General features: G+C 42.6%; 1 protein-coding gene across 1 annotated transcript in view; it reads left to right on the forward strand.

The window, feature by feature from the left end:
* Positions 1–19,835, forward strand: part of NMT2 (N-myristoyltransferase 2) — a 45,758-nt gene that overhangs the window by 25,171 nt on the left and 752 nt on the right. The window contains exons 3-11 of the mRNA XM_053572901.1: positions 951–1,095; positions 4,240–4,358; positions 4,443–4,534; positions 4,639–4,755; positions 6,014–6,184; positions 8,236–8,344; positions 14,586–14,756; positions 16,998–17,165; positions 19,686–19,823. Of these exons, the coding sequence (XP_053428876.1) occupies positions 951–1,095; positions 4,240–4,358; positions 4,443–4,534; positions 4,639–4,755; positions 6,014–6,184; positions 8,236–8,344; positions 14,586–14,756; positions 16,998–17,165; positions 19,686–19,823 (1,230 nt within the window). The remainder of the gene's footprint in view (positions 1–950; positions 1,096–4,239; positions 4,359–4,442; positions 4,535–4,638; positions 4,756–6,013; positions 6,185–8,235; positions 8,345–14,585; positions 14,757–16,997; positions 17,166–19,685; positions 19,824–19,835) is intronic.

The raw sequence follows: 19,835 nt of genomic DNA on the forward strand, positions 1-19,835 counted from the left end.
GTATGGTATCAAAATCCTACAACTTATCAGTCATTTTGCACATTAGAAAAAGTCACCAATTTCCATATCCAATCCCCTGCACTGGCCTCTCATGTCTAGTCCAGTCTCATGTTCTGTGGGTTATCACATTATTTGGGGAGTTAAAACTTTTTAAGAGAGATGGGAATATTGGCTTTGAGAAAGGGACTTTAAAGTTTAAAGGTACTGTTTGTTTTGTGGACCGAGAAAGTGATTTACCAAAAAAGGAGGCTGGTTTCCCACCCGTGGGGTGGGAACAACCGGCTGTGGTTGCCAAGGATCTGACTTTACAGAGGAAACCGCTCTTCCTTCTGGCTGGAGGGATGTCTCGAGAGGAGGGTCAGGGGGTACCCAGGAGGAAGGGGCTTGGAGAAAGGTTTCCTTTCTTGATCATTTCCTTTCCAGCTCGTCCAGCTCAACACTAAGTTCAAATCTCTTTTTCGTTTTTCTTTAAATGAACTGAAATCTCCCTGGTCTGCCTGGTTTCCATTCTAGAAGTTATTACCCTCGTCCCTGCATCGCTTCTGCAGAACGTCCTCCCTGGCAGTGCTCCCAGGCTGGAGGCTGCCTGGCTGCTGTGTGACACTAGTGCACGCATTGCATGTCGGCTTCTCCCCCACAGGAGGGATGCTGGGAACCCCTCACAGGTGGGTGGAAGGCTAAAGCCAAGAGCGCTTCCATTTCCTTTAAGTTTCCCAAACTGCCAGTTTTAACTGAGCCCCATTAAAACTGTAGAACTGTTGTTTTTAACAGAATGTGTTCACTTATATTTTTGTAGGTAACACACTTGAGTCTGTGGCCTTGCCCGGTCTTGGGAGGATTGCCAGTTTGTAGGTCCGATAGGCTCCCAGGCAGACCCAGGTGCATCTGCCCCAAGTTGAAGGGCGGCGGCAGCCTTCTCATGGTTTGCGTCTCTGTCTCGGCTCTCGTAGAATCCCACCATCCCAATACAGAAGCTGCAGGATATCCAGAGAGCAATGGAGCTGTTATCTGCGTGCCAGGGCCCAGCCAGGAGCATTGATGAGGCCGGAAAACACAGATACCAGTTCTGGGACACACAACCGGTACCCAAACTAAGTAAGCTGTCTGCTATTTTTTTTTTTTTTCTTTTTTCCTAGAAGCAAAACGGAATGAACAAATAATAAAGATAGTGTAGGGACCTTCTTCAGCTAAACTCAGCAATGACTAACACAAAAGAGACTTTACTTCATAAATATCATTTGCTCAAAATTTGGCCGAAAATATAAATATCCTTTTTAATATATATATACTCTTAAAACTATATACTTTATATTATATACACTTTTTAAAATATAAATATTCTGATTCTTGTCCCTATAAAAGCACCCAATTTCCCCATACTTTTGAAACACTGAAGTCTTAAAAATCTGTGTAAAAGAAGAATTGTCCCACCGTCATTTTTTCCTTCTGAGTTTCATGGAGTTGTTTTTCCTATGCATAAATCCTTAGTAGTTTTACTTCTCAGTTATTCCAAAAGACTAAAACAAGTTGCTCGATCCTACTGTACCAAAATGGCACTTTGTGAAGTATTTATCAGTGGGATTCTGAGCACTCGCCGGTGTTAATTAACGTCTGTTAAATCTCGCCAGTGTTGTACGTTAGTGTGGTTAGTGTGGACACAGTCGCCAGTTCCCAGCTTTGTAAGGGAACCGGGACCCCTGTGAAGGGCTTGGAAGGGCTCTGGGTCCTAGAGGAGGCCACCACAGGCCTCTTCATCTGCACCTGCTTTGTCCCATTTCACTTGGACTTTTACCAATGAAGTTGACATAAATGTACTTTATTTGTTCCTCGTTCACATTGAGGAAAAAAAAATTGATGTCACAGATGCCATACAAATGTTCAGAAATGAACTATGCAGCTCCATTTGTCGTATGCATATGTGAAGATAAGAGTATTGTGTCATTATTTCTGTTCTTTTTCTCTTTTGATGGTTCCAGTTCCAGCATCTGTATCTTATAAAGGGTTAACTGCCATCCAAAACTTATAACAACTCAGCTATATACACGTAATCCGTCTTAGCAGATATAAACCAGAGCTCAGTCACTGTTTGCGCCCTTGCATGTTGGTTTGCAGACTTGTTAAAAGCTGTCACGTGGTTAAAAAGAAAGTACTTGTGAGTGTGAAAGAAGGAAGAGAGAAAGGATCTTAGCTTGCCCTTTTTCTCAGGCTTTAGAAATGTCTTTTTTTGTTTTTTAAGAGACGGAGTTTTACTTTGTCACCCTCGGTAGAGAGCTGTGGCGTCACAGCTCACAGCAACCTCCAACTCCTGGGCTTAGGCAATTCTCTTGCCTCAGCCTCCAGAGTAGCTGGGACTACAGGCACCCACCACAACGCCCGGCTATTTTTTTGTTGCAGTTTGACCGGAGCCGGGTTTGAACCCCCTACCCTCGGTATATGGGGCCGGCGCCCTACTCACTGAGCCACGGGCACCGCTCTAGAAATGTCTTTATTCATGAAGGAAGACTCCCTAGGATGAAGTAACAGGGTATTTGGTGACATTGAGTCGAATGACCATTAGCTAAAGGCTTCGATGCATTGATCTAAGCGGATCAGGTCTAGCCCAGCGCTTCACCCTGGGGAGAAGAAAGCCCCATCCAGCCAGCACGGAACCCCGGGGCACTCTTTGGGAAGATGGCTGGTGCTCCTGTTCCTGGCCCTTCCTCACCTTGTTTGGTTCTCTAGTTCTTGGGGGGCACTTCAGTGCAGTCGAAGCCGGAACAGGTGGAGAAACCAGCTTGGTGGGGGGAGAGTGAGCCTGAGGTCAGGGAGAACATCGGGAAGTCAGGGAGACACTGCCTCTCTGTGTCTGCCCATCCCCAGCACTGGTCCAGTTCAGTCCAAAGTGTCCAGAGCCACTTGTCCCAGGGATGTGGTGTGACAGCCATGCCATATGCAGAGGTCATGGGGATTCTATATGGGGGTGACCAGGTGTTTGTCCATTTGGGCTACATGAGGAAGCCTGGGATATCTTGGGGATATTTGGGGGAGGGGGAGAACAAGAGTAACCAAGTTGGGGATTAAGCAGGAAGAGAGCTGGTACAAAGTCTGTGACTTTTCCCTGAAGGAAGGTTCTGTGATGGAAGAACCAGCCCTGAGGGGCTTCATGTAGCCAGTGTTTTTTGTTTTATTTTGTTTTGTTTTTTATAGACAGAGCCTCAACCTGTCACCCTGGGTAGAGTACCTTGGCATCACAGCTCACAGCAACCTCCAATTCCTGGGCTCAAGCGAGTCTCCTGCCTCAGCCTCCCAAGTAGCTGGAACTACAGGCGCCCACCACAACGCCGAGCTATTTTTTGGTTGTAGCCATCATTGTTGTTTGGCAGGCCGGGGCTGGATTCGAACCCGCCAGCTCAGTGTATGTGGCTGGCGCCTTAGCTGCTTGAGCCACAGGCACCCAGCCGCAGCCGGTGTTTGTTGAGTGTCTTTTATTAAGCACTGGACACACCAAAGGGTCTGTGTCGTACCTGGGAAACCACGGCAGAAAAGCAGTAAGAGTGTGGCCAGGCAGGGAGTGGAGAGAGGGCAGATGAGGTAGGACAAAGCTTTAGGCATGGAGAGATGGCAGAAGTCCATGTGTCAACTCCTGGCTGAGAATTCCACGGAAGGCCCTGGTGAGGCCGGCAGAGGTCACACACAGGAGGCTAGGATCTATTCCCACCGCATCGGGGAGCTCTGCAGAGAATGAACTGGAGAAAAGGTGACATGGTAGAAATTGGGAGAGACTGTGATAGCCTGGGCAGTGCTACTAGCAGTGCACACAGGCAGAAGCGAGCAACCTTGCAATTAATTTTAAGGTTTGCTGGGCAGAGGGAGCAGAGATCACTGCGGCCTTCCCCCCCCCCTAGTTTGTTGAAATGAGAATAAAAGGAGGATATCCTCAGGCTGGCATCAAACCCACATTGATTACAGTGGGGGCATGATGGGTCCGCATTGCTAGGGTTGAGACTCAGAACTCACACACTTCTAAATTGTCATCTCTGTCCCTGGAGGACAAAGGACTTCCCCTTTTACTTAATCAGTGATTTAGCAGTTACTCCACACCACCGCCTCGCTTTCTTGTTTCAGTCTGGAAGTAGCTGAAATAAAAGTATCTTTTTAAAGATTGTATTAAGCCCAGGGCCTGAAGTCTGAGTTGGTTTGGGTCACGGACTGTTGGGGATAACTTAATACGTCTTCTCTTCTCTTTCTCTCCCTGTCCAGATGAAGTCGTAACATCTCACGGTGCCATTGAACCGGACAAGGACAACGTGCGCCAAGAACCGTATTCTTTGCCCCAGGGCTTCATGTGGGACACTTTAGACTTGAGTAACGCTGAAGTGGTGAGTAAAACTCTTGACTTCATCCCCTGCGTGAGCAGAGACCGCTCTGAGCACCCCGGATAGGCCTCTTGTTTTACCTTGTAGCTCAAGGAGCTGTACACACTGCTCAATGAGAACTACGTGGAAGACGATGACAACATGTTCCGCTTCGACTACTCGCCCGAGTTCCTGCTGTGGTGAGTCTTGCTGCGCCCTGGAGCGTGGCCGGGGCGTTGGGCTGGGAGCTCCGCGTACGTGGACCTTCAATGGTGCCTGTTTTTCTTGCCCACCCCAACTTCAGGGCTCTGCGTCCCCCAGGCTGGCTCCCCCAGTGGCACTGTGGGGTCAGAGTGTCTTCAAATAAGAAACTGGTGGGGTTCATAAGCGCCATCCCAGCAAACATTCGGATTTATGACAGGTACGTGTCAAAGCTTGTCCATGCCAGTTTTTGTGTTTCTTTCCTAAAAATTGGAACAGTCCTTTAAAAATGACTTAGGACAGCTGTTGTTTGTGGGGGTGGGGGCCAAGGGCTGTAAGGGAACCTCTGTTGAGTTCAGCTGTTAATTAGTAAAGAAAAATAATCTTCTTTGAGAGGCCAAGGCAGGTAGATTGCTTGAGCTTAGGAGTTCAAGACCAGCCTGAGAGAGAGCAAGAGCTTATCTCTGCTAAAAACAGAAAAACTAGCCAGGTGTTGTGGCACATACCTATAGTCCCGGCTGCTTGGAAGGCTGGGGGAGGAGGATCTCTTGAGCCCCGGAGTTTGAGGTTGCTGTGAGCTATGATGGCACAGCACTCTACCCAGGGTTGACTGAGTGAGGCTCTGTCTCAAAAAAAAAAAAACAAGAAAAATAATCTTGGACTGTGAACCCCCAAAAAGCACAGTGGTCTCCCACTCTGTCCCTGTTTCCCTGCTTAGCCTCTCTCTTCTGAATTTCATGCGTGCACATACGTGTATGCATATACGTGTGTGTATGTATGTATCAGAATAAATAAAGCCATAATAGGTATTTCAGCCTTATTTCTGGAAGAATATACTTAAAATTTTTAGGAGGGCTAAACACTTCCTCTCTGTAGCATAAGAATATTGCATTTTGCTCTGTATCTCCAGCCCAGAAAGTCAGAGATCTAAATTTACATGTAGTTTATTTACTGCTAAAAGTATTTGATCTTGAGGAATACTCTATGTCCCAGAGCAGAGCCACAGAAACAGGCTTTGGGGCTCGAGTGGACTTACTATAGCTCAGAAAGGTACCAGCTCTGGTCTGGTCAGGCCAGGAAGCCTGGTGGTTTGTGTCCTACTCCAAAGCAATGTCCTAGTAGATTCTGTGCCAGGATGACCCACTTATTGCTATAATTATATATATTACAGAAAAAAACAGATACAGAAGCTTTAAGAGGCACATCTGTTCTGATTGCTAAACTGAAAATTTGGAAAAGACCAGAGTCCTAAAATGTATTCAGAACAAGAGGGTTTGAGACTCTAGTCATTTTGGCAGGGGAATATGGAACCGTATTTCAATCCAAATTTGTGAAATAGCTAAACGATAGAATATTTTTTCTTAAATATTGTGTTAAGGGATATCTCTCATGCTCTCAAGTCTCTGAAATGTTACAGGTGTGGTCTTATTTTTTGAAATCTTGGGTTGGCCCTAACTTTAAACATCTTTATTTCTTAGTGTGAAGAAGATGGTAGAAATCAACTTTCTTTGCGTTCATAAGAAACTGAGATCGAAGCGGGTAGCCCCAGTGTTAATCCGAGAGATAACCAGAAGGGTGAACCTGGAGGGGATCTTTCAGGCTGTGTATACAGCCGGCGTTGTTCTGCCCAAGCCGGTGGCCACGTGCAGGTAATAACCCCACGTCCCTAGGCCAAGTCTTCCCTTTCCCAAATGTGTTGAGCCCCACTACCTTTTGCTAGAAGTGTTATTCTCCACAGGTGTCACTCAGGGATTGTGTCATTTATTGCTGGCAGAGAGCTTAAAACCGCCAAGTCTCATTTCCGGTATCTCCTACAGCCACTTGGTGATTTAAAAAAAAAGAAAGTTTATAACATTTTCCTGCTAATTAATGATGCTGGATCTAGACTTCTTTGTCTGGTCCTTGTAAAGACTAGTGCTTTCCCTGCATGGCAAGCCCTAGGGAATTGTGATCTTGAAACATCATACCATTTTCTTCCTTTTTTTTTTTTTTTGAGGCAGAGCCTCAAGCTGTTGCCCTGGGTAGAGTGCTGTGGCATCACAGCTCACAGCAACCTCCAACTCCTAGGATCAAGCGAGTCTCCTGCCTCCGCCTCCCAAGTAGCTGGGACCACAGGCTCCCGCCATAACGCCCAGCTATTTTTTGGTTGCAGCTGTCATTATTGTTTGGTGGGCCTGGGCTGGATTCGAACCTGCCAGCTCAGGTGTATGTGGCTGGCGCCTTAGCCGCTTGAGCCACAGGTGCCAAGTCCATTATACCATTTTCTTCAACATTGTACCATTGTCTGCCAAGTCCATTATACCATTTTCTTCAACATTGTACCATTGTCTTTTTTTTTTTTTTTGAGACAGAGTCTGACTTTGTCACTCTCGGTAGAATGCTCTGGCATCACAGCTTACAGCAACCTCCCCAGTAGCTGGGACTCCAGGCGCCCACCACAATGCCTGGCTATTTTTTTTTTGTTTGTTTGTTTAGCAGGCCCCGGCCAGGTTCGAACTCACCAGCCCCAGAGCATGTGGCCAGCGCCCTAACCACTGAGCTATGGGCACCCAGCCAACATCGTACGTTTTCTTCAATCCCGGCACTCACTCTACTGCCGTGTTTTGCAGCACAACCAAACTGTTCTAAAAGTCTGATAAACAGCACTGAATAGGCTCCAGATGTACTTGTTTGCTTAGAGTAAGAAGAAGGGGTTAGCTTTCCTTTTATGACTTCCTCTGCTCTCATGATGCTTTCAAAGGTTATTCCAATGAGAAAATATTGGAAAAAACCACCACTGGACTAACCGGTTTCCAAAACATCAGAAAGAGCTTATCCCCCCCACTGATGTTACTGACCCAAATAGGATGAAACTTTAAATAGGCTCAGCGCCTGTGCTCAAGCAACCAAGACGCCAGCCACATACACCTGAGCTGGCAGGTTCAAATCCAGCCCAGGCCCGCCAAACAACAATGACGGCTGCAACCAAAAAATAGCTGGGCGTTGTGGCGGGCGCCTGTAATCCCAGCTACTTGGGAGGCAGAGGTAGGAGAATCGCTTGAGCCCAGGAGTTGGAGGTTACTGTGAGCTGTGATGCCACGGCACTCTACCCAGGGTGACAGCTTGAGGCTCTGTCTCAAAAACAAACAAAAAAACCCTTTAAATAAACACAGTATAAAAAGTAATACTATAAAATTACTATATCCTATTATAATACTTGTAAGTAAATAGATAAAAGACGTCACAGGTATATTTTATTACAAATCATTTATCCCAGTACCCAAACTGGAATCACTTAAAATATTCAAGCTCTTCTCAAAACTTTGTTTTCTTTGGTATATATTCTGCAAAAATGAAGACTCCTAATTTAGGGGAACTTTTTTCATGTTTTCAAAGTTTTTTGGGTTGCTTTTTATAGAATTGGTGATGCTTATTAAATATTTGCAAAGCTGGACATATTAATATTTCTTTTGCAATGTTAAGATTCCTCTTGAGTGAAAGAGATGAAAGGTCACAAACTCCAAAGGAACATAACTAGGAATGAAAGATATATTTTAGAGATTAAAAAATTGGTAAATTTATTACACAGGAAGAAGGCCAGCCCTGTGCCAGGCACCATGTAAGAATTTAGTAAATGCTTACATAACAGCTAAGCTGAGACAGAGTACAAACTTGTAGCACTAGAAATCAGTTAGATTTTAAAACCTTTATTGTATTTCAGATACTGGCATCGATCACTAAACCCCAGAAAGTTGGTGGAAGTGAAATTTTCTCACTTGAGTAGAAATATGACTTTGCAGAGAACAATGAAGCTATATAGACTGCCAGATGTAAGTAAGAATAATTCGTACTTTTTTGAAGCTGTAACAACTGAAGCTTTTAATGCAGAAAAGAATTATTTGCAGGAGTCTAAAAACTGAGTCTTGTGTCCATGGAAGTGAATATTAGCAAAAGGGACCATATAGAATTCAGGAGCTAGAAAAAGAAGGGAGTTCATTTGGAAATACCAGAGGTTTTTTTATAAAGGCTTTTCAAGTTCTTCAGTTTGCAGTTGGGTGAGATTGAGCTTGAGATAAGTTAAGTTTTGAAATTTGGAGTACTTATGCTGTGTTAAGGAAGAGGGGAGAAAATTCAGGCTGTGGTTGATATCTTAAGACACTGGAAGTAAGAAATCAAGTTTAAAGGAGAAAACCAGGAAAAGGAAATATCTCATTAAATTATCATCTTTTTAAACCAGCAAATTCCCAATATGAAAAGTTGTCACTCTGACTAGGGAAAACTGAAATGTGCTTTCCCGTCTTAGCTTTATGTAGGGCGTGGATGGTGTATTAGTTATCGATTGCTGTGTATCAGATTACAAACTGAGCAGCTTAAAACAACATTTATGATTGCACAGGTTCTATGAGTCAGGGACCAAGGTGCAGCTTAGCCAAGTTCTCTGCTTCAGGGTCCCTTGTGAAGCTGCCACCAAGGTATCACTTAGGGCAGAGGTCTCACCTGAAATTTGACCCAGGAAGGGTGCACTTTCGAGCGCATGTGGTTGTTGGCAGGATGGAGTTCCTTGCTGGCTGGTGGACCAGAGGCCCCAGTTTTTTGCCAAGTGGGCAGCATGGCAACTTGTTCAGTGAGAGAGAGAGTCTGCTAGCAAGGCAGACATCAGAAACTTACATAAGTGGTTCATGAAAGTGACATCCAGTCCCTGTTGCCATTTCTGTTGGTTTAAAGCAAATCACAAGTCTCACCCGTGTGCCATAGGAGCAGGTCACACAAGGTGTCGCTCCCGAGGAGGGGTTGCTGAGATCCATCTTAGAATCTGTCTGCTACACATGGGATATTTGTTTGTTTGTTTAAAGCATTGCTCTATGCAAATTGAAATCAAAATGTTGAGCATGCCTACTTTTTTCACTGTGGGCTAATGCTACTCTACTTTGGTCTCCCCAAATTTCAGTTTCTTGAACCTAAAGCAGTGTAGCTTATGTGGCTGCCCAGTGAGGAATAAAGAATGAATGTTCGTACCTGCCATTGGTTTACGGAGGTGTTGAAAGTATTGTTGACTTGTTTCGTCTAACAGCCTTTATATTTGTGTACCAGGATCAATCCACTCGTGGGCAAGAAGGTTTTGAGAAGTTGGGAGTAAGTCGCTGCTCCGGCAGCTGGCTGTGCAGCCACTCTGGCATCTGACTTGCGCTCACCCAGGCTCCTTGCATAGCAGTCCTATTCCAGCCACATGGCTGTAGTGCCTGCCTTTTGTTCCCCCAATGAATTGAAGTTTATAAAGTGCTTTCAAATATATTGTTCAGCATATTTTCACAACTTTTTGAAGTCAGTGCTTTTTAATCCCCATTATGCAGATGGAAAAACTGAGGCTCGTGAAGGTTGACACTGAAACAAGTGCACATCACTCATCAGCAAAGACTCGGGGCTGCAAGCCCTAGACTGCTGTGTTTCCTCGTCCCCTCCCTTTGCTTCTGCTGTCCTCCAGCCCACCCCTGGAGGAGCACCGTGCCTCAGTTCCACCAGTGTCTCCCTGTGCATTCATTCCAGCATGGGTCCCAGCAGCTTTCCCAGGCTTGTTCCCGTCTCCTTCCCCCCTTTAAGTTATAAGAAAGGAAAACAAAGAGTAAACAACTAGGAGACAAGAGAGGTGAAAGTACAGACGTAGGAAATCCGAAGGCGCTAGCAAGCCTCCTGGGTGTCTGCCTCTTGAATCAAAGCTGGACACTGCAGCCTGCGTGAGACCTTCTCTCCCAGGTCCACTGCCAGAAGTCAAGTCATTTAAAAACCATGTTCGTATTGTTCAGTGCGAAAACAACCTATTGCATGCGGCTTTTGCTCTACAGATGAATCCCGTCTTGAGATTCTTCGCTGCTGTCTTTGTTGAGCGTGCCTGCTTTGTGTCTTCGTCCTGGGCTTCTGAGCAGAGGGGCTGCTGTTCCTTGTGGCCAGCATTATGCTGGATGTTTAATACCTACAGTCTCCTTTATTATTCATAACAGTCACAGGAGGTGGTATAATCCCGTATCACGGAAGAGGACACTGAACCTCAAGACTGCCTTGCCCAGAGCCTGGTGGCCAGAAGCAGAGCTATGGCCTATTATCTGCTGTCTATTATCTAAAACACTAAGGATTCCCAAGGATCACATCTCACTGTATCTCCCTAGCCTTTGAATATTGTTTTTTGTTTTTTAGGAGACAGGATCTTGCTCTGTCACCCGCGACTGGAGTACAGTGGTACAATCATAGCTACTGCAGCTTCCAACTCCTGGGTTCAGGTGATCTGTCTCAGCCTCCCCAGTGATAGGGGTGCAGGTGCCAGCCATGATGCCCAGCTAATTTTTTAAATTTTTATAGAGGTGGGGCCTTGCTACGTTGTCTCGGCTGGCCTCCAATTCCTGAGTTCACGTGATCTTTCTGTCTTGGCCTCCTGAAGTGTTTTTTTGTTGTTGTTGGTTTTTGACTTGGCATCAAATCTGCCACCAGGGTCCTAGCATTGTGCTGCAAGGACATGTCCTGAGTCCCATAGGCATTCTGTATTCCGTTTAGTGGCATTCTGTACTTTTTTTTAGCATTTTAACATTCCACTGCTCCTTTTTTAATCCTGTAAGTAACCATAGTCACGGCTTCCATGTCTGCTCTGGAATCTTGGCTCTAAAACGGTTCACACCACATACTTTGACAGATGACACCGCTTGTGTGTTTCCGTAGAGCTCTGAGCTTTATTTCCTCATGCTTTATGAACAGATTTTATGCAGATTTCAGTATACACAGTGTCCAATGAATAATAGGTATTAGTTGGCCATGGGAAAGGATATCTGATTCCGATACAGAGTTTGTTAACAAAACAAGATTTTCTCACTTGCCGGAAATGTTTCTTTGCTTTTTTTTTTTTTTTTTTTTTTTAGTACTCTCAGAAAACATAAGCACTTCACTATATGATTATACAAAAGGTAACCATTTTTATCTAAGCCTAACCGTCTTCTCACTTGTTCCTGAAGACAACAGCTAAATTTTGAGTGTTTATTTCACATTTTAAAAATTGTTTCATTCTTTCATAGATTTTTTTTAGTGATAGCTAGTCAGCAAAAGTCTATATTCTTCCCATTTTTAGGACTTTCTATCTATATGTATGTATTTATATGTGATATATCTGATGTTCTCTTTCCTTCAATGCTTTTAAGGAAAAGAGAACTAGTTTGAAATGCTTATAAATTGCCAAGTTCATGATGCTTCCTACCTATTTTCCCACACCGTTTCACTGAGTTTTCCTTGTCTAAATTCTACTACTAATTTTTCTGACCTTCATAGTGATTTTCCAAGTGTGGCCCAGGGATCCCTGGAAGTCCCTGAAATCTTGGAATCTGTGAAGTCAACATTACTTTCATATTAACATTAGAATATAATTTGCTGTTTCACTTATATTTTCTTACAATTGTATCATAAATTTCCCCAGAGGTTAAATTCCCCCAAATTAGAATATATGTTGATTTTAGTGATTGCACTGTGTGGCTATTCAATGAATGAGAATTGTGCTCCAGAAGAATATTTTGCTCTAGAAAGAAGGTACCAAACTTTATTTTCATTTCTGAATATTTTCTATTAACAGATTCCTTATATCCTGTTGCTTTCATGAATTAATCTAAGTGATATTGTTGATTGTTACTGAACCGGTAACAAAAGAACAAACATTCTGATATTGAGAAAGACTTTTTAAAATTTACCAAATAAAGTCTGCCTCATAGTAGAAATAGTTTTTTTTTTTTAGACAGAATCTAAAGCTGTCGCCCTGGGTAGAGTGCCATGGCATCACAGCTCATAGCAACCTCAAATTCCTGGACCTAAGCAATTCTCTTGCCTCAGTCTCCCAAGTAGCTGGAACTACAGGTGCCCCCCAAATGCCCGGCTATTTTTTGATGGGCTGGATTCGAACCTGGCCAGCTCCAGTGTATGTGGCTAGTGCCCTAGCTGCCTGAGCTACAGCCAAACCCAGATATACTTTTTGAAATGATGACACTATATATTTTACATGGCTTTCATCTTCCTACTAGCATTTAGAAATGCATATTTATTTCACTTATTTCCACTTGGGACCTGGATATTTCTGACTCAGCTCTGAGAGTCACAAAAACACTAAAAATATGAATTGTCTATTAAATATGAAGGACTTAAATTCTCAAAATTTAGATTATGAATTGGTATTTTAGCTACCGTACTATAGTATAGATGACATAGATCACCATGGAATGGCTCATAGTAGCTGTATAGTCAAAACAGCTGGGGACTGTTGGGTCTGTAAATACAATGCATGGATCTCCTATCCCCCTCCCTGCACACTAATCAATAATTAATCAATACTGCCTGTCACTGAACATTAGAAACCTCCACACAGCAATGACTGTTCAGAGCTGGCGTTCAGGATAAAGCCTGTCTTCCCCTCTTAGACTTCCACCTGGGTGCCTGCGGGAATACTGTCTGATTCTATAGGAAATTTTTAATTTTAAAGTATTTAGAGATCAGGGCAGAAAAAGTAGACCAGCAAGATTTATATACAAGTTGTTTAATCTCTTAAAATGTATCTAATATTTCTCTAAGGAAAAATAGAATTTATTAGAAAGCATCAAATTGTACTGCTCAGCTTTTAAGTTTTTGTTTGTTGGGTTTTCTTATTTTTTTGTCTGCAGAGCCCTGGTATCTGGAGAAGTTCTAGAGAGCCAAGTAATGCAGGATCTTTTTTGATTCAAATGGGTACCTGTCCTGACCTTCAGGCTTTATGTTTTTATGGCCCAATTTCAAAATGATAAGGCTCCAGGCTGGCTATTAAAATGCCCCCTGATGACCTTTGATGAAAAGACGCGGCAGGAGAGGCAGGCCGGTACAGCAGTCCTTTGCCTTTAGAAAACCCTTGGCTGGTAAAAACGTTGATGTTCCCATCTGGCCTAGTGTGATTTATTCTCAAAAGAACAAAACTGCTAACAGTTACAGGCTATTCCTGAACTAAAACAAGTTTCCCAACTGTGTTTTCAAAACATCAGACTCGGCAGGTTATTTTTTTTTTATTTGTTTTTGAGACAGTCTCACTCTGTCACCCCTGTGGCATCATAGCTCGTAGCAACTTCAAATTCTTGGGCTCAAGTGATCCTCTTGACTCAGCCGCCCCAGTAGCTGGAACTACAGGCACCCGCGACAACGCCTGGATAGTTTTTCTATTTTTAGTAGAGACAGGATCTCGCTTTTGCTCAGGCTCATCTCAAACTCCTGAGCGAATTTAGGCAATTTACCTGCCTCGGCCTCCCAGAGTACTAGGATTATAGGTGTGAGCCAACGTACCCAGCCAAACTTAGCATTTTGAAGTATAGTACAGTTTTCCCTTGGTATCCATAGGTGATTGGTTCCCATGGATACCAAAATCCAGGGAGTCCCAAGTCCCTTCCATAAACTGGCAGAGTATGTCCATATAACTTAAAGGTACATCCTCTTGTATACTTTAAATCATCTTTAGATTACTTATAACACCTAATACAGTAAAACTGCTGTGTGAATAGTTGAGATGATGACAAGTAAAACAATCTGTACATGTTCACTAAGCTGCATCCGTGCTTTTTTTATTTCCTAAATATTTTTAATCTGTGGATTGGTTGACTCTACAGATGTGGAGCCTGCAGATACAGAGGGCCAACTGTACTCCAGAAGTCAGTCTGAGATGCAATGTTCTATTGTGCAGACTGTTTACGTTCTTGGCATTTGTGTAGAAATCAATTTATAGTGTTCTCTTGGACTTTATTTGGGCCCTGGGCAATACTGACAAAGACCCGCTGCACAGAGACAAGGAGATACAACAGCTCGTCGAGCCTGTATGTCTCAAACTTTAATGTGGACGTGAGTCCCGGGGATAAGTCTTGTGACATTGCAGATTGAGAGTCTCTCGGTTTGGGGCGGGGGCCAAGAGCCTGCGGTTCTGACAGGTTCCCTTGTGGTGCTGAGACTGCTGGTCTGCGCACCGCACTCTGAGCCCCAAGTAGCCTTGCCCCTCTCCTGTGTGAACGTCCGGATTTGTTTTGTTTTCCCTCTAACAAGGTTACAAAGACGTCAGGTTTGAGACCCATGGAACCAAAAGATATCAAAGCAGTTCGAGAATTAATCAACAATTACCTGAAGCAGTTTCACCTGGCACCAGTGATGGACGAGGTGGAAGTAGCCCACTGGTTCCTTCCCCGGGAGCATATCATCGACACATTTGTAGTGGAGGTAAAGATAAGGCGATGGGAACATGGCCTCTCCTTGAGCCATGCTTTGTGTTTCAGTGTCAGCAGAAGTGTTGATGCATGCGTACTGCATTTCATCACACACAGTATTACAAAGATGTGGACTTAAGGGTTGGGGGTTAATAAAAACAACAATTTGCAATGCTGTATCCAGGACATGCTAACGTGGAGCTGACTCTTGTTTTAATGATGAGGGTGTAGGGTGGAATGTGGTCACCACTAGTATGGTTTGGGGCCATTTGCCCACAATTCTGTTTGCTCCATGAATGCCAATATCAGTACAGTGAACAAGGCAAGGAACTTCTTAGTGTTATCATTGAAGACAGGTTTGACCTCACGGATTTTTGGAAGGGTCTCAGGTACCCATAGTGTTCACAGGCTACATTTTGAGAACTGCTACCTGGGATATATACTTAGAACTGCTGCATCGAAGGGTCAAACCCATGTTTAATATTATTAAAATTGCCAAATAGCTTATGAAAATAGCTCCTTAGAGGTGTATGAGAGTTCCTGTTTCCTGATATCCTCACCAACACTGGGTATTATCAGACTTTAGGTTCATCTGATGAGTATGAAACAATAGCTTCTTTTAATTTATATTTCCTCATTGCTAATAAATTTGAATATCTAATAAATGTTAGCCAGTTTTATTTCTTCATTTATGAATCTGCTGTCTGTACATATTTGCCTGTTTTTCTTTTTGACTGTAGTCTTAGGGATTTGTAGAAGCTTTTCTATATGCTGAATACTAATACCTGGTATTGTATTTTATTTCTGGATCCTGTATTCTGTTCCATTGGTGTTTCTGTCTTTCCCTCCACCAAGACCACACTGACTTGATCACTGTAGCTATATAGTAAGCATTGACATCCGATAGTGTAATTCCTCCTATTTTATTACTATTTGTCGAGTCTGTATTAGCTAATCTATTGCCTTTGCCTTTCCATATAAATTTTAGAATAAGCTTGTCTTTATCTACAAAATGCCTTGCTTGCATTTTGATAGGAAGTACATTAAACCTACAGATTAATTTGGGGAGAAATGAAAAGTCTTCCAGTCCATGAACATGGTATGTCTCTACATTTATTTAGGTGTTTGAACTTCTTTCACATCAGCATTCTACAACAGCATCCACATCTTTTCTTAAGTGTATGCCTAAGTATTTCACTTTCTTTGGAGTGACTGTAATAGTATTCTGTGTCTAACTTCATTTTCTGCATGTTCGTTGTTAGTATATAGAAATGTATTTGCTTTTTATGTGTTGTTCTTGTATCCTAAAACCTCACTGAAGTCACTCATTGGTTCCAGGAGTTTACGTGTAAATTCCTGGATATTTCTATATAGACAGTCATATCATCTGCAAATAGAGACAATTTTTTGGTTTCCTTTCCAATCTCTGTTCCTTTATTTCTTTTACTTGCCTTATTGCAGGAGCCAGGTTTTCTGTGTGTCAAAACATATTGTATGCCAATAGTTATACTTTTTTAGTTTTCCTTTTAATCTATACAGTTTGCTTTTCTTCTAGTATTGTAGTAGACAAGCCCTACAGTACAAAATAAATAGATATCAAATATACATCTTCATTTTGATCCTGACTTCAACATTCAGCCATTAAGCAGTTTTTGCATCGGTTTTTGGTAGATATCAAAAACCTTTATCTTAAGTTTTTTTTTTTTTTCAATTTGCTGTGTTTTTTGTTGTTTTAAATCATGGTGTTGAAAATTTTTATGTCAGTTTTACTGAGGTATAATTTACATATAATGCACAGATTTTAAGCACAGGGCTTGAGGAGTTTTGACAAATGAATCCAACTCAAATCAGGATAAAAATAATCCAGAAAGTTTCTCTTTATCCTTTTGTGGCCATTCTCTTTGTTTTCAAAATTGTTTCAGCTCTTCTAGGTCCTTTGTATTTTTCTATAAATTTTTGAATCAGCTGTTCTGTTTTTACCACAAGAGCCTGCTGGGATTTTGCAACTTGGAATTGCATTGATTTTATAGATCAGTTTCAGAATTTCGGGAGGTATCTAATTCATGGATACTGTATAATTCTCCCATCTTTTGTGTTGCCTTTAATTTCTCTCAATAGTATTTTGTAGTTTTTAGTGGGGAGGTCTTGTGCCTTTTAGTAAGTTCATTCTTCGGTGTTTTGTGTTATCGGATGTTATTGTAATTTGTATTTTCTTATTCATTGCGTTTTACCTGCTGTCACCTTTGTTTCTCAGAGCTCCAGTGGAAAACTGACTGACTTCCTGAGCTTCTACACGCTCCCTTCAACAGTGATGCACCACCCAGCTCACAAAACCCTCAAAGCCGCCTACTCTTTCTACAACATTCACACAGAGACGCCCCTGTTGGACCTGATGAGTGATGCACTCATCCTGGCCAAGTTGGTAAGCAGCTCCTTCCTTTTGTGTGTCTGGTTCTCCAAATGTATATGCCAAAGGACATAAAATATTGATACTGTATTTTCCTCCACACGGTGAAATACATGCAAGAGGTTTCTTTTTTTTTTTAAACTTGACCATCAAAGGAAGAATTTTGATAAGAGTTTCTTTTAAACCTTTAGTGGCTATTTTTATCATTTTTTTTTTTTTTCTGCAGTTTTTGGCTGGGGCTGGGTTTGAACCCGCCACCTCCAGCGTATGGGGCTGGCACCCTACTCCTTTGAGCCACAGGCGCTGCTGTTTATCATTAATTTTATTGCACCTAACAAAAAAGATATTTTGTACAAATTTGCCAAATTTACCCTTACGTAAGTGCACCTAAAACCTATAAGAAAATAATACAAGGAATATAAGAAAAGGCCATGATCCCATAATATTAGGAAAACCCTTGAGTAATTATTTGTATTGAGTGACTAATTAGCAGTAATATTTTTGATTCATGGCTTGGCACCTGTAGCTTAGTGGCTAGGGCGCCAGCCACATACACTGGAGCTGGTAGGTTTGAACCCAACCAGGACCTGCCGAAAAACAATGACAACTATAACCAAAAAATAGCCGGGCGTTGTGGGGGGCACCTGTAGTCCCAGCTACCTGGGAGGCTAAGGCACGAGAACCGCTTAAGCCCAAGAGTCTGAGGTTGCTCTGAGCTGTGATGCAACAGCACTCTACCGAGGGTGACATAGTGAGACTCTGTCTCAAAAAATAATAAAATAGTATTTTTTATTAAACTAGTCTCTACATTTTAAAATTAAAGTAATTTAAAAACCAAAGGAATTAAATTCAAAATGTACATATAATATGTTGCTTTTCTATCTCCCCAATGTAGAAGTTTGGACAATTATTAAACTTTTGCTATTTTCCTTTTAAAATTTAATTCATTTGAAAGATACATTTTGATGTTACATACTATCGCAAAATTGTGAGAAATTAGGAACACATTAAGTGTTTTCTTTGTATTTCTGTAGTATATGATAATTGAAAAAATCTATTAAAAATCTATTACCTGGGGCGGCGCCTGTGGCTCAGTGAGTAGGGAGCCAGCCCCATATGCCGAGGGTGGTGGGTTCAAACCCAGCCCCGGCCAAACTGCAACAAAAAAATAGCCGGGCGTTGTGGCGGGCGCCTGTAGTCCCAGCTGCTCGGGAGGCTGAGGCAGGAGAATCGCGTAAGCCCAAGAGCTGGAGGTTGCTGTGAGCTGTGTGAGGCCACGGCACTCTACCCGAGGGTGGTACAGTGAGACTCTGTCTCTACAAAAAAAAAATCTATTACCTGTACTTTTAGGTCTTCAAATCAACACTATCCTTACATTGCTCATTTTCAACTGCTTCCTCAAAATGGCTAATACTAAGTTATTTAAGGAAAAAGATCTTGAGAAATATTTAGTTGTTGCTTCTATATCACATTTTGCATAGTAGTATTATCTAACTTTTTTTTTGTTTTGAGAGAGTCTCACTATGTCACCCTTGGTACAGTGCTGTGGTGTCACAGCTCACAGCAACCTCAAACTCTTGGGTTGAAGCGATTCTCTTGCCTCAGCCTCCCGAGTAAGTGGGACTACAGGCGCCCGCCAGTCCGCCTGGCTATTTTTAGAGACGGGGTCTCACTCTGGCTCAGGCTGGTCTAGAACATGTGAGCTCAGGGCAGTCTACTCACCTTGGCCTCCCAGAGTGCTAGGATTATAGGCATGAGCTACCATGCCCAGCTATCTAACATTTTAAAGAAATTGAATTTTTTTGCCTTCAAAATTGTACTAAATTTATTTCCCATTATCAGTCTGTACAGCTTTGGTTCTGTGGCAATAGCTTCAGCTAAGTCAGGACTTAGAATGGGTAATAATGAATAATTCTGGAGACGGAACCATCTAATGTTTCTAAAACAAGAACAAAATATTTTCTGAAATCTTAAAGTTAATATTTTTATCAGTGGCAGCCATCCTACGACATTGTGGTTTTCTTGATTCAGTATTTCTGAATTATCTTACTAACTTCAGGTTCACTACTAGTTTTATGAGACAATTTTGAACTGAATTCTTCATGTATTACAGACATTAAACCCTATTAGAAATGCCTATTCAGGGCGACACCTGTGGCTCAGTGAGTAGGGCGCCGGTCCCATATGCCAAGGGTGGCGGGTTCAAACCCAGCCCCGGCCAAACTGCAACAAAAAAATAGCCAGGCGTTGTGGTGGGCGCCTGTAGTCCCAGCTACTCGGGAGGCTGAGGCAAGAGAATCGCGTAAGCCCAAGAGTTAGAGGTTGCTGTGAGCCGTGTGACACCATGGCACTCTACCCGAGGGCGGTTCAGTGAGACTCTGTCTCTACAAAAAAAAAAAAAAAGAATGGAAAAAAAAAAAAAGAAATGCCTATTCAAGCTATTAGTAGAGAAATTAAATGTTGCATTGAAATACAAAATGTAGAAAGCACGTGCTTTGATATTTTAAATTGTAAATCCTTTATTTCCATTGACAGAAAGGATTTGATGTGTTCAATGCCTTGGACTTGATGGAAAATAAGACTTTCTTGGAAAAACTCAAGTTTGGTGCAGGAGATGGCAATTTACAGTATTACCTGTACAACTGGAGATGTCCGGGAACAGATTCTGAGAAGGTAAGTGACAGC

Source organism: Nycticebus coucang, chromosome 20 (genome assembly GCF_027406575.1).
Source record: "Nycticebus coucang isolate mNycCou1 chromosome 20, mNycCou1.pri, whole genome shotgun sequence".
In the NCBI taxonomy this organism is placed as follows: domain Eukaryota; kingdom Metazoa; phylum Chordata; class Mammalia; order Primates; family Lorisidae; genus Nycticebus; species Nycticebus coucang.